The sequence below is a fragment of the Homalodisca vitripennis genome, chromosome 1 (genome assembly GCF_021130785.1).
Source record: "Homalodisca vitripennis isolate AUS2020 chromosome 1, UT_GWSS_2.1, whole genome shotgun sequence".
Classification (NCBI taxonomy): domain Eukaryota; kingdom Metazoa; phylum Arthropoda; class Insecta; order Hemiptera; family Cicadellidae; genus Homalodisca; species Homalodisca vitripennis.
In genome coordinates, this window is record NC_060207.1 from 237,015,878 (window position 1) to 237,031,084 (window position 15,207).

The window sequence follows — 15,207 nt, forward strand, 5'->3', positions numbered from 1 at the left end:
AGTGTACAATGATACCAATCGGCATAGCTAAAACAAATATTTATGACAGAATTACGTAATTGGAATAATTAGATAGTTTTCAGGTTCTTGGACATGTGTACAATGAAAGTTATTAGTATTTGACTGCTTTTGAGCAGGGTTTTTTTAGTGATAATTAGACCTGCTGATGCTAGGAGTCATGGCGGGATTGTGGCGAGGAGGTGGCGCGGCGGTGGCGTTTACTTCAGATATAAATACCAGAAATAATGAATAATTCTATTCGATCAACCGAGATTAAAAGTAAAATTTAAAAGCTCTTAAAAATATTGTCCACAAAATGACTACCTGAAAATATTCATTGTCAAATCGTAATAGACATTTTGTACAGTAATTTTGTTATGAATAAAATAATATATCTGCTTCTATACCTCTAATTTAATTATCTAATTTACAAATAAGTTTTTAAAATTCAAATAATTTGAAAAATAAAGGATAACACAGTAAAATAAATTTCCATCATTTGGTGCTGCTAATGGTGGCTCAGTTTGGAACTAATCCCGTCAAGTTTAGCCTCAAATGCTGATGTAAAGGATTGAAGGAGAGTAAAAAAAAGCGTTTTGGCGCCAACTAAGACGATCTGTATCTAATACCTTTGGAGGTGTTTGTTTTTGTTTAAAACTTTTCGTAACTAAAGCTTTGTTAATTTAGTACTCACTCAGTTCATTCAACTGTATTTAGTTCAGTATTGGTAATAAAGTGAGAAATATAATCTTAAAGTGAGAAGTGGTGTTGTAACGTTGTTTGAAAGTGTCCAGTTTAAAAGTCAAGATTATATTGTATTTATTTTGTTATACTTAAATTCATCTACAATTCAGCTTATACAAGGTATGTAAATATAAGCTCTGAGATGTTTAGTTACCAACACACAGGCTGTCATAGGTTACAAATTCAGGGTATTTAATTACCATCACACACAGGCTGTCTTAGTTGGAGCTATTACATGTATCTTTGTTGCAATCTACTCTGCTTGATCTGGAGTTTAGGTTTCCTTATTGTACTCTTCATAGCTTAATTAACTGTGGTATCAATTATTGATTTAAAAAATTGTAAGGAATCCCTAAGTTTAGCAGCCAATAGGCCTATAATAGCTAAGTGGTGATGTTGATTTTACATGGTGTAAATTCTGTTGTTATTTCAAACAAAAAACTAAATAGGTCTACTGCGTGTGAGGAGGATACCATGCCTTTAAATAATTTTTTACTATATCAGAATACCTACAGACTTAATTAATAGAGAGTGAAATTGTATAACATATCCCTCCAGCACACCACTTTTATTTTCAGTCAACCCTATGGAATTTCAAATGCCGTTTCGCAGGGATTCTCTTTCTGGCATGTCACAGTGAAACTTTTTTGCAGTTGACTTTTAGGCTATATTGTTTTACTGGGTTTTATATATTTTATATACATTGATATAGTTTAATAGTTATTCAATATACCTATAAAGTATTGATTATTGTATAAGTGATATAAAAACCCAGTCTGCTTATTGTACTGTACTCTTATCACACTCATTAACCATTCAGATTTGTTTTTTTGAATGGTTTAAATTGTTTTTAATCAAATAAATAATTCACTTACAATTATTTAACAGCATATGAGTTCAACTTAGTTACTGTAATTTTTAATGTAGGCCTAAAGAATAAAGGGTACGGTCCAATAAGCGGACCCGGTTTTTTATATCGAAATTGGCAAACGATATGACTTAATCATAACCATCGATATAATCAATCGATACTGATGAATTATTTTTAACAACTTAAATAATCTATATGAACAGCTGTAAACACTTTCAAATAATACAAGGTAATATTTTAAATTTCACGTAACATTGTGTATTAAAATGGCCGTCAATCTTAGGAAGCTTCACGAAATTGCTTTAAAAGACGATAAAATATGTTTTTTATGGCTTCAGGATGTTGGGTTAGTACCTAAGAATCCATTATGTGATATTTGTGGAAAGGTAACAAATGTAACTGTCAGAGGAGCTAACATGGTCGTCTTCAGATGCAAAAAAAGAAGGTAATGGTGGACACAACTTTAGTAAAAACGTTTTCGTTCTGTTTCATTTAGTTAAAGTTATGAGTTTCCCTGATTTTGGTTATGTTCATTTATTATTTGTTATCATTAAATTCACATTTTAATTTAAACATATGATTGTTATTACTTTTATATCGATTGATAGTCTATGATTCGATATGCGAATATTAGGTATCGATGATTATATTCTTCGATATAAAAAACCGGGTCCGCTTATTGGACCGTACCCAGAATAAATAGCAATAAGTAATTAATGTTTTTTAAATTAAACAATTGCGATGAATACAAGGAAATCATTATACATATTTCTAAATATAGGTACACTTCCGTTTTGCTCCTGGTAACCATTGGGGAGAATCCTTTCCTTCAATTCACAAAACCCGTTGCTTATTGCTACCTGTGTTTAAGTTGTAAATATTGTATAATTTTTCTGAACGTAGATTTAGGCCATAGTTGGTTTTGCTATTTTGTAATATTATTGTAAAATTTATGGTATTAAAAATTGTTAGTTTCTTCTTCATATTCAAGTTTTTTTCTGCATAGGTATAGATGTATCCAATGTTAAAATATCGACCGTATATAAAAAAATAGTAACTAGGATAGGTAGGTAACTAGGATTTGATATGGATTGAACGACTCTGGCTATCTACGAGGCAGTGAAGGCTACTACATGGGATGGTTGTTGGTGCTGTATTAAGCAGAATTTGAAGACTCATATAAGCTATAGGGTGCAAATAATGTTAAAAATCTTAGAAAATAAACACAGTAATATAACTACAAAATGAAATTTCCATTTCAGTTATAAAAAAGCTTAGATATTTGTGATTTCTACTCCCTCAAACCATATGCACAGTTTTGTTCACGAGGACAAGCAGAATATCTTAATAATGTTGAAATTGTTAACTTCACTGATTTCCTCCTATATTGTATAGGCCTACTAATGTAGTTAGACATCATGTAGGGCGAGGAAATAACAAAAATAATGATGTTATGACAAAAATTAAGGAAGCCATAGAAGCTGACTTGGGTAGGCTGGTTGACTCTCAGATAGACTGGTCAATCCTCATATAGGTCTGACATGTAGTTGGTTTGGGTGAGTTTTCATTAGTTTACCTCCATTAACAACAGTTTAATTATAAACAATAACTATTGAGTAGGCCTGTTTTCCCTCAAGTAGGTCCAGGAAAGTCAGGTCAAGGAGATTTTTCATTAGTGTATTTTTTGTGTTGGCAGCCCTTTTACATTGGTCATCATGATATCCCTCCTCTCATTTAGAATTAAGAGTCCATAGTGGTCCCCTAATTCATTTATGTTAAGTGGTTACTGGGTTAAATTCAGGTTATTATTATTAATTTTTCAGTATTTTTGATACTTTCCTCACTGAAATTCATGACAGTAATGATGTGGCTTAGATTGTCAGGAATATGTTAAATGTAGTTTTTTTATGGAAATTTCTAAACTCTACATTTGTCTGTAATGTATAGTTTCTTATTATTTTTCTCTCAATAGATTTAGTTGCAAACCCAATTACTAAACTGAAGTTATGATCATTGCCATGATAGCTAAATAGGACTAAGACGACAAATATAAAACATTAAATTAAGTGTAAAAGTGTAGTTTTAGTATTTTCCATATTTCAGTTATTGAAGTATAGCATACTTATTCATTTGCTACAGAAGAGAAAGCCAAACAGAGCTATATGGCCGAGCGATCTAAAACGTCGGACTTTAGATTTGAGTTAGAGATAGAACAGATTCAAATCCTGTCTGTGACCATTGCTCTCTTTATCAGTACGATCAACCAGAGGCGTATTAAGAGTAGTCGATCTCACTCAGTATAGACCAGTGTGAAGGTGTTAAACAATGAAAAGCTGGAGGATACCAAAATACGAGGTTATAGATGGATAGGTAGTTTTACTAGAAAACATAATAGATCATTTGGAGTGGCTGTCTTTGGAAACTTAAACATAACACAAAAATCATTACCATCTATATAAAATATAATATCAGAACTCATGTGCAGAATTTAGATGAAACAAAGATTCTTTTAGGTATTATTGGTCTACAGACCCCATAGCTGCATTAAAATAAAATGCAATCAGTATTTTATTGTTTGAACTGGATGTTTGACAATTGCAGCGATACATATTTGACAATTCTGTTGCAAGTACTACTATGGTACGTTGCAGATAAAAAAAAAATTATTTTATTGTTAATTTGTGATTACTTAATTGAGAGTAGTGACAAAAGAAACCTAGATGATATGCTTTATGGCTATGGATTAACAGGCACCATCTACTAACAACAAGAATAACAGACCATAGGAATATTTCTTTAGATTGTATATGCACAAACATAACAAAATCTGAAATATCAACCAAAGTGCTAAAAACAGATATCTTAGACAACACTGTCGAGTTATCTTTTTTTCATTGACAAACTGACAAGTTACACACAAATGCAATCATATAAGAGACGATTTAACACAAGAACCGTGAAATAACATAGGCACAGTTTACAAGCACAGGATTGGTCGCAAGTCATACCCATGGAAAATGTTGGGGATTTACAAATATTAGTCGTTTACGCCATTGTTACGTGATTATACATTTTGTGAAATTTTCAAAATTATCAACACCGCCTTCTCTGTAATGTTTTCTGCTGAAATTAGATATAACTGTGTAAAATAAAAACTTCATAAAAAAATTAGATCAAACTTTTACTACAGAAAACACTGTGACGAAAGTAAAATCTGAATGACGAGTGAGGAAAGGAATGCCGCAAGGTTCTGTTCTCAAACTAGTCTTGTATATATTCTTATTAAGTGGTATCCCAAAATACTGTCAGAACAAGTATGAAGTCACCGTGTTGGCTGAAAATAAAACCCTTACTCTAGCAAAATTAAACAAAGACCAACGTGACATTGACTCTTTTGTTGCCAACTGAATGATTTGGTTTAAATGAATCAAATATACCACAGCTAATTTTCACTACTACTCAAAATGAATATCATGGCTTCCAAGATATAACTGTCACTCCTGTTGCCCTACACATTTGCACGTGATCGTGTTTTAAATTTTTAAACTTTATGATTTAAAATGTAGGCGATTGGTGAAGTAAAATAATAGCACACATAATATTGTAAAAATAAGGAAGTCAAAGCTGAAAAACAATGAAATTAATACACAATGTAAAATTGATTGTATTTATATGTAAGGTAGGCTAGTGTATGACTATGATTTGCATTTTCTGGATTGTAACTAATATCTTTGTACCATAGCATATGCAGGGAAAATCAAAAGGTTGTATGTATTTTGGCCCTTCCCATCTTCATGCCTCAATCCGTCTAGATTTTATCATAATACCTTGGGGATTTTTGTTTCAATAATCCTATTTCATAAATATTCAAACCGTATTAGATTATATTGTTCTGTACAGTGACTATAATAATAAACGTTCTTTTCTGGGAACAATTTGCTTAGTTAAATATATTAATGAATTATACAATGCTGATATTCATCTTTATAATGTCGTATCAGTACACATAATCTATTTTATTTGTGTTAAATCTACCATTGTAAACCAAGAATATATTGTTTTTTGTAAATTGATGGCTAGTTATACTGGAAACAGAGTCATTTGGAAGATTTAATTCGTCAGCTTTTGAATTGATTGGAATAGTTTTGTTTTTTTTTTCAATTAACCAAAATAATATCTTAAATTTGTATATGTGGAACTTGAATATTAACGTATTTTGTTTGTTTTTAGGTCAAACATGACAAGAGCTACAGGCACCAGATCCTCCAAGAGGAAGCCAGGAAAGACCAGCCAAGAAATAATTCCTGAAGATTTTAAACAGATTTCACCATCAATTTTAAGCCAGTCAAGTGCCAAACGAACATTGTCGCAAAACACACGTTCTGCTGTTATGAAGGAAAACATTTCCCCAAAGGAACCGAGCAGAAGACCCTTGAAATCAATGTCTGTTCATAAAAAAGAGGTTTATTCACCTGTCAGAAAATCTGTAAGGCACCAGAAATCCTCATCATCTGTCCAAGATGCGGTTCTTAAAAACATATCTGAGAGGAATGTTTTGTGTGACAAAACCAATTCGTTGAAGACTAGGGGAAAAGATATCAAGAAGAAAAATATTGAAATAATTCAAACTATTGAGAATAAAAAAAATACTGTATACAAAATAATTAGTGTACCAGATCCCAATTTGAGCAATTCAGTACAAGAAGATTCGAGTGACGAAAATAAAATTGGTAAAGGAACCCATGTTCCAATCTACAAAAATAAAGGGTTGCTTGACATAGGATCTGAAAGTAAAGCGCTACCAGAAATTAAAAATGAAGGCGTCTATGAGTTTGAAGTTGACGAAAATGAAGAACCTATCCAGAAAAAGAGACGAAAGAAGAGAGTCAATCCAAGAAAACCAAAAATAGGACCTAAAGCTTTGACCATCAATAATATAAAATACAGTTCTACAGAAAGTTTGGTATCCTTGCCAGAAAAACCGATAGCACACAAAAAGAGACCGACAAAAGGCGCTAAAGATAACTTGAAACGGTGTCCATCTATGGTTACTTTAAATGATAATGAAGACACGTGTTATTCAGTAAAGAGCTTCATGTCTCACCCTCCATCACTGGTTTCTCGTGAAAATAAAAATTTAAAATCAAAACACCAGTTAAGTGTGTTGCAAGAGACTCAGTCTGAACAGTGTGCAAGTCCAGTTAACATTGATTTGATTAATGAACGTCTGCCTGATAATAATTTGGGCTCCACTACTCCTTTCAATATTTCTGTAAACTCAAAGAAGAACAGCAATCCTTCTACTTCTGTATTATCGAATTTCTCCCCAAACCCGAGGTGTTACGTTTCAAAAACAAGTAATAAAACTAATTCCAACCTCAGTCGTCATAGTGAAGCATACCAGAAGTCAGCCAATGATACTTTACCCCTGCAATTAAGTTCTTGTTCAGCCAGTGTATCAGTAATCTCCAACCACGATTTCCTCTCTTCCACGCCATGCAAGCGTTCTTCGTTGGTTGTCAGGAATAATAGCGTGTTCGACGATTCTTGTGACCTTCCGCACGGCATGCGACCGAGCACCGACTTCATCAAGGATGCTTCTGTGTCAGCTAGTGCTTCTGTTGACCACTGCTTTGGATTCGATGAACCTGAAGAGCTGGAGGAACCACTTGTTTCACCCATCAAAGCCAGTATTGATCTGGTGCCTAGAAAACCAGTTAAATTGCTCTCGTGGAAAACCGAGCCAAATCAAGTGGACATACCTAAACCGAGCACACAAGAAGTGATTCAAATGCTTAAGGCGTCAATTCTGAAGGCTGCCACTAAACAGACAAGTGATGTTTTTGACATTTCAAATCATCAGTGTAGCTCACCGACACTAACGGAAGAATGTAGTGAAGTGGCAGTCAGCTTCGTAAAGGTAAGTGTCAAATCGTTAAGAGTTTGTATAGCTGAGGATTTAATTAAAGACCGTATGAGCAACATTAATAAGTTAAATTAGGATAAACACGTGTGTACAGTGTACTGTAATGAACAATACGTCAAGAACAAACGTGTACAGAGCAACTAAATGCAAAAGCCATATCCACAATAGTACAATATAAAAGCTGTTAACACGTTCAAAACTATGGTTTACTTTCCGGGATTTTTTATATGCCTTAACATTTTTCATTAATAATGATCGAAAACTTTAATCTTTTTTTACATTAAAAGTCAAAGTATAACAAGAAAAGTACAAGGGCTTTGCAATTTTATTGCACTACAAAATTATTTCAATATTTATAAGTGTACCTCAAGGAGTACCTTAAAAATTACTCAATCGTGTGCCTGTCTATGTACACAATAGTCTGACATATTTATATAAGTGCGAGTTCATATTTCACGAACCACCAAGACAGGCAAACAATCATAAGAAAATGCTTAACAACATGTACTCCATTTGACGTGCAATGTAATTTACGAAAATAATATGTGGTTGGATTATTTTTCTTACATTTTGAAACCAATGCTCAATTCAGTCCTGGATTGTTTTCGTGATATTTAAAAACTGATATTCTATGAAATTCAGAATGAATTTGTAGTTATACTTTATTTGCATTTTTTTAATTATTTGCTTCTTTCTTGTATCACATTCAACTTATAAGCCTGTTTCTTTTTTAATCTTTAAATTACTTTCTAACTTATAATTATTAATTATTAATTATAATTATTATTCAAGCAATTTTCACAATAATATTCAAATGAACATCAAATTGCCCTTTTATTAAATTTCTGCTAAAAGTCAATTTTCCTACAGGAAGATTTTTATTCCAAAACTTATAGTAAATTTCCTCCATTAAATAAACTTAAAAAAAAATGGAAGCATTTTTCCAGCAGCTGTAATAGTTTACATAATCCACCATAGAATGTGTGCACAGGATAAATCAGCAAAATGTGCACTTGCGTGGTATTGACCATATAGTACAAGTCGTGATTGAAAATTAAATTTTCGATAATGTATTGCCCTGTTGAGCGTCAAATGATTTTTCTTTAGTATCTTACATATTGTAAGAAAGTGATTGAAAAGGCTAACACCATCTCCTGCAACTGGAATCATTCGACGTGAGGTAATAATAATAATAATTCCGTTTTAATTATAATTTAATTTTTTGGTAAATCGTGATCAATCAGGCACCTGCCTTGCGGATAGTTTTCTCATGTCCAAAATAGTATGTAACCATTCATTCGAGACACCCATAGCACTAGGAATCTCACGCACCTTCACTATTCTATCATCCATCACCATATCATGGATTTTTTCAATGATGTCTGGAGTTATGACGTCAAAAGGACGTCCAGAACGTTCAGTCTGTTGTATGGCCAGTCCGAAAATGTTGAAACCACTAAGAAACTGTTCTTCTCGAAGGTGAACAGTCACCGTAATGTTTATTAAGCTTCTGTTTTGTCTCCTGAGGCATTTTGCCTTTCATAAAGTAATATTTTATCAACACACAAAACTTTGTCCATTAAAGAAAAAATCACTTGACTTCTTCAATTCGAACGAATTTCAAACAGAAAGAAATAGACCAATCAAGCTGAAATTTGGTGTGATTTCTTCCAAGACTGAAGAGATGTTATCAACCGAACATAATCTCAATAGTGTTATATTTTTGACTTTGAACAGACTTACCAAATGACCCTCGAATAATAGGTATAAAAATGTCAAAAAAATATAGAGGCAAAATTAAGGAACAAAAAATATGTGCAAATAATAATTATATAAAATAAAATCCAAATATAGATGTTAAGCAGCATGAAAAATAAAAAAGTTCCATTTGTTCCCAAAAATACTTGTTAGCCCCAATAATTTTAATAATTACTTTATAAACTCTGTTTGTCACACAAATTAAAATATTTTTTGCTACCTATACAATTTGTAGAAATTTATTATATTCCTTTGAAGAAATGAAATTGTATTTCAAGTTGTAATGGGAGATTAAATTATTTTAAGTGGCAAATAATTGATTGTAATGAATTCTCAAAGTCTATTTTAAAGTTAATCTTATTACAAGGTGAAGCCTATTATGGTTCTCTAACAAACTGTTTTTGAAAGAAATAATTACATTGATTGAATTAGTTCATCAACGTTAATTGCTGCGTATTATGCCTTTTTATTCTCATTTATCTACTCTTGGCTAGCAGATCCCATTCACAAAAAGTTTATATATGGTAAAAAGTAATTAGAATAATCAAAAATATCCTATAGACTTTTATATACCATTTTTTAAATAACTTAAAACAATAACTTCTCCATTCTTTTTTTTAGTTTTATAGTGTTAAGGAGGAGCTAAACAACTTTTAGTCTAGGAAAAACATTCATACACATGAGACTAAAAGAAATTATATGCTTTATACTGTCTCTATAAAGCTAGAAAAGTAAAAAAGAAGCTTGTCTTGTAAACGTATGTAGATTTAGACTCACCTTTTCAAACTAATTATAAGCACATCCCTTTTGTTTTAGCCTGTGATATTAGTACATTATTAAAATGTTAGTAGTCATTTGATTCTCACATTTTAATTAGATGTGTTTTATACGTTTGTTGGTCATTTACATATTTGTGTATTGGTTATCATATTGCATTAAATTTTTACGTAACTTCATAAATTTTAATTTAATTTTCGATCGTAGTTTTATTTTATCAACTTCTCAATATTTTTTTTATTTATGTAATACATCAAGTAACATGTTATTTGACTTTGTCTATTGCCATGTAATGATAATAACATTTTTTATTCTATTTTGGTGCATGCTGCTCTAGTATGTAGTCAATCTGAGCAGATAAATGCATTCTAATTGGTAAAAGTGTTGCAGTTTTGTTTTTCTGAAATATATGCTTAGTGTTCAAACAAAAATCACACATCATATTGGATTATAAAAAAACATGAAATTGTAGATGTTTAGTTTGATTTTTTTTGTCTATAAAGCTACAACTATAAAAAAGCGTACAAAAAAGTTTAAATTAAATTTTTTAAGTTTTTGTTCAAAAACTGGCAGAGGTATGCATTGTACTTTAAAAAATCAATGGTTTTAATTTTTGCAGGAATCGTTTTAGTTCACACTTTGAATGAAACCGTGATTAAATACAATTTGAGCAACATTTGTGTACGTTTTGTATTTGGTTTCTGAAATGATGCTTTCATAAGTATATAGGTTAGTAGTGAGGTAAAAACTCTGAATTCACAGAATTGTTATTACTACCATTTTTTTTTTTCAACGTTCTTAATGTGTAATCAGCAAAACCTTTATGTTAAGCATCATTTCTTTTTTTTTCATTTCTGAAATACAAATATAAAAATTGGTAAATATCACTTGTATGTAACTGATTTTTTGGGTAAGAGAATTCGGGTAAAAGAGCTCTTCTTTGAACTTTGATGATAAATTATCATCCGTATTATACCTATCTTATGAACATTTACACAGTTTACCATAACATAATTAAATGGTTTATATTTATTGAGGTATAGTTATGAATTGCTCATCACTTACCTCTAAAATGATATTTGTAGATAAATATTATATAACCTATTTTTTGCTTGCCAAGTAAGCTGTTTATTTTGCATTACCAACTGCAACAGTTTACGAGTAGATACAAAATTGAAGAACATTTAAAAGTCTTTCCAATTATTTACAGAGTCGCAATAAGTTTTAATTATAAGTTGGAATTTTCATTTTATCAACGGTTTATTTTGACAAACAATATTTTAGACAAGTGATATACCATCATTAAATTTGCCATCAAAGATCGTTAGTAGATTCTTGTGGTTCTAACTCGGCGTGTTAGAAATCTGTTATTTCATCTGGTTTATTATACATCTAGTGGGATCTACTGAAAACCATGACATAAACAACGAATACAGAACAGTAGCTGTGTCTTTATTGACAGTAGTAAAGCAGTAGTGGGAAAGTGAAACTGAATAAATACCTACCTGAATAATGAATTGTATTAAACTTACACGTAAAAATAGTTTTGGGCTTAATTGTCCAAGTAAGCTGAGTCATCATTAGTTGTATTAGATAGCATTATTAAAGCAGTTTAAATTAAAGTCACTTATTTACTTAAAAGTCTTTATAGTAAAAATTCTGTGTATGTAATTTCATACACTATGTATGTGATAAACAAATGTGAGGGCAGTATTTCAGAAACTGTTCCATATAAAAAGTTGTTCTGTGGATATAGATCGTGTACATGAAACTACAAGTACTATATACTACTTGCGAAGTACTACGTACTAAATAGTAAGAAGTTTGCGTTAAGAGAATAAAAATAACTTTATTCAAAGTAAGCATTTTTTTTTTTTGCTGTGTGCAATGATTTAAAAAATAGCACTATCTCGTAAATATTTTTTAGTTTTGAAAAGAGTACATAATTACAATTTTGATAATTTAAATATGTGTAATTCAAAATTTAGGATAGTTAAATTTTTTTTGGACTCTGAACTTTCTAATATAATTGTAACAAAGTCTGTGTAATTCAAAATCTCGGATAGTTAGAGATTTTTTATTGGTCCCTTGAATTTTAATTTATTAAGTTCAACTGTATAGTATATAAAACTATGATACCTCTTGTATTGAAACTACTAGGACATTAGTTTTAAGAAAAAACTAACAAACTATTTCACAAAACACACATAATGGTTTTGGCACTATAACAAAAATTTTACAATTTCACATATAAAAACATGGTGCAGCACATGATCGACAATGGAGGTTAGAAACTTCCATCTCTTTGCAACCCGAAGTATATAATAAAATAATGTAAACTACACAATCTTTACTGTTATTAATAAGGTAAAAATGTCATATTAACCTGCACTATATGGTAGGTGTAATAATAATTTTAATATTTTTCTATTTTCAAGCCTCCTAGACGCTCGTATGAACGACAAAGACGAGTCAGATACTACAGTGAACACGAGGAGGAGGAGGATAATGAAAGTGGGAAAGAAAACAATGTTGAAGAAGAAAAAGAAAATGTCCCCAAAGTGGTTAAAAACTGTTACAAAAAGAAAGGCAACACAACAAAAACCACAAAACCAAGAGTAACAAAGTCAAAACAAAGGGCAGCAAAAGAGGTAATGTATACAATAATGTCAAAGTTAAAAAAAAACAGTTGTAAGTCTGTTGATTAGTATACATTTTTGTATGTTTAAATTTACGTTTCAGTGTTTGAAATACGGCTCTAGTCCTAAAAACATGTTTCCTATAATGTAACACATAACAATGGCAATTATCCAAATGGCCGTAATCTACTTACTTTTTCAATTACGCAGTGTTTCAAGATGTCATTAATCTTATAAATAAAGTTAGAATACAAATATTGTACAATGATCTTAGAAGTAATGAAAATGGTAGTTCTTTCCTATACTACAATTGTCAATTATTTTACAGGAAGAAGAATTGGAAAGGCTTGCTGCACAAATGAATGCCCAATTTCAACAGATTGAAAAGGTGAATCTTGTTGTGGAGTAAAATCTATCTACAGCGCGGACAGTACTTTATCTTAGTTTTTTTTGTGTGTTGAATCTTGTAGTTATTTATTGTAGAAAAAAAAACAAAGAAAAGCTTTACTATCTATTTGGAACTGTGAACAAAGAATACAAGGTTTTTTGTACAAAGAAATGAAACTGAGTTTGACTAAAAGAATTTATTAATGCAGTCGGTAGGAATAGTCTTCAAAATGCTAGTGTGCCAGTAAAACATTCCCAACTTGATTCCGGACATCAGCTGTCACATCTTCTAGAAACTCGGTGACGTATTTTGGATGGCGGGTACATCTTTGACAGTGACCATTCAGACTTGTATTGAGTTTTAGGAGTAGGTAAAAAGTTCGCAGGAATCACAATCAGGGCTGCGGTGAGTTGGCAGTCGCACAGAAGTCATGTGGGCTGAGTAAACCTTGTTGGTGGTTTGTCAACGATCAAAAAAGAGTTGGAGTCCAGGAGATTTTTTTTTATTTTGGTCACACCTTTATCTATTCCATTACGAAAACAAAGACAATGTGGTATCTCGCATGACAATGTGTTGGAAAGATGTACAGAAACATCCATCTTCAATCGTCCACCATTTGTTCTGGAACTCACTAAACTACCGGAAAGCGTAAGACCTGACAGGTCTTTGTGATCTTCCTAACCAAGCCTCTCGGTGAAGGTTTTGCCGAGGTGAACGCAAACGTTAATTGCTAGTTTTAGCGAATCCTTTGATGTTTTCTGCAATTAGAGAAACTCAAACTGCTTTTGTTCTATGGATGATGATTACTACGACAAAGCTCGAATAAGATTGGGACCAGTACAGTGCTTAACCTAAACTCCCTACCACAAGGAGTCGTGCTGCTTACGACTGGTGCACTACAGGGGTTACTTCATTATTATGTGGACAAACCCTGTAAATGTATATATCTCTATTTATAGCACTGACAACGCTTTACCGTAGTTTTTTTAATCTTATAGTTATTACTGCAAGGAGGAAAAATAATAAATATATATTATTGTCCGTTTTTCCAACTTGATTTTTTTTACTAGTTACAATTTATATAAACCTCAGTTGAGAACCATTTTGTTCAAATCTATCAAGAGCACTGACAATACTTAACGTAGTTTGTTGTATTCAAGTTGTGTATTTTTACTATAGCACATTAAAAAACTACATTTAATAACTATTTAGAACTATGACAACAAAATAATAAACAGATATTGTGTTTTTCTTGTTTTAAATGTGACTTGTATACATTATAATTTCTTATGAAAACATTACAGTAGTTATCATTATTATGTTTACAACCAGTTATTATGAAGTGTTCTATTGAACTATAAAAATCTATAACATCACTTTTCATGTACTTTTACTATGTCCTTATTTTATTGTTCCTCTTTCTTGTGATCCACACTACTTTGTAAATAAGGATTTCTGAGCGAAACTAGAGTGAAGGTTGAGACAGAAATATCAATTAACTATGACATAGCTGTAAGATCATGTCCTGATATATATTTTATACGTGTTTTAATTACAATCTGACTATATATTATAAGTATACAACCTATTATCTACTACATCTGAGATCCGCAGTATTTTAATTTTATGTGTTATTGACACACAGTAAGGATTCTGTCTGGGAAAGTGCTTCAATTTATAATTATTCGGTGAATAATACCGGTAAAGTATATGTATTTTAATGTGTACTGTGTATATAAAATCTTAATAAAAAGTTTTTTTTAGATTAAAAGCTGTGTAAAAGTATGTGATTTGTTATATCTCTAATAAATTTAATTTTATATGCTATGTGTTTGTTTTTATTATACATTTCTGCAGTTTTAACCCCAAAAATCTCTTTGCTACTGTGTTCAAACCCCTCAAAGTAACTGAATAGTCAGCTGTATTGACGGCCATCTTTAGTTTAGCACCATAAGAAGAATGTTTAACCTTAAACATTTATAGCAAAATGTTCGTCATAAAATTTATGGAAGATATCTCTCTTTTTTTAAATATGATTAATACACATTCAGACATTATTGTACTTTGTCATTTAAATACTCTAAAAGTATTCCTGTACAAGAGG

General features: G+C 31.2%; 1 protein-coding gene across 1 annotated transcript; it reads left to right on the forward strand.

Moving 5' to 3' along the window:
* Positions 1–612: 612 nt before the first annotated feature.
* Positions 613–14,930, forward strand: LOC124353169. Its single transcript, XM_046803038.1, has 4 exons — positions 613–864; positions 5,846–7,535; positions 12,515–12,727; positions 13,044–14,930. The coding sequence occupies exons 2-4, from the start codon at positions 5,853–5,855 to the stop codon at positions 13,122–13,124; spliced, it is 1,977 nt and encodes a 658-aa protein (XP_046658994.1). The 5' UTR covers positions 613–864; positions 5,846–5,852; the 3' UTR covers positions 13,125–14,930.
* The last annotated feature ends 277 nt before the right edge of the window (positions 14,931–15,207 follow it).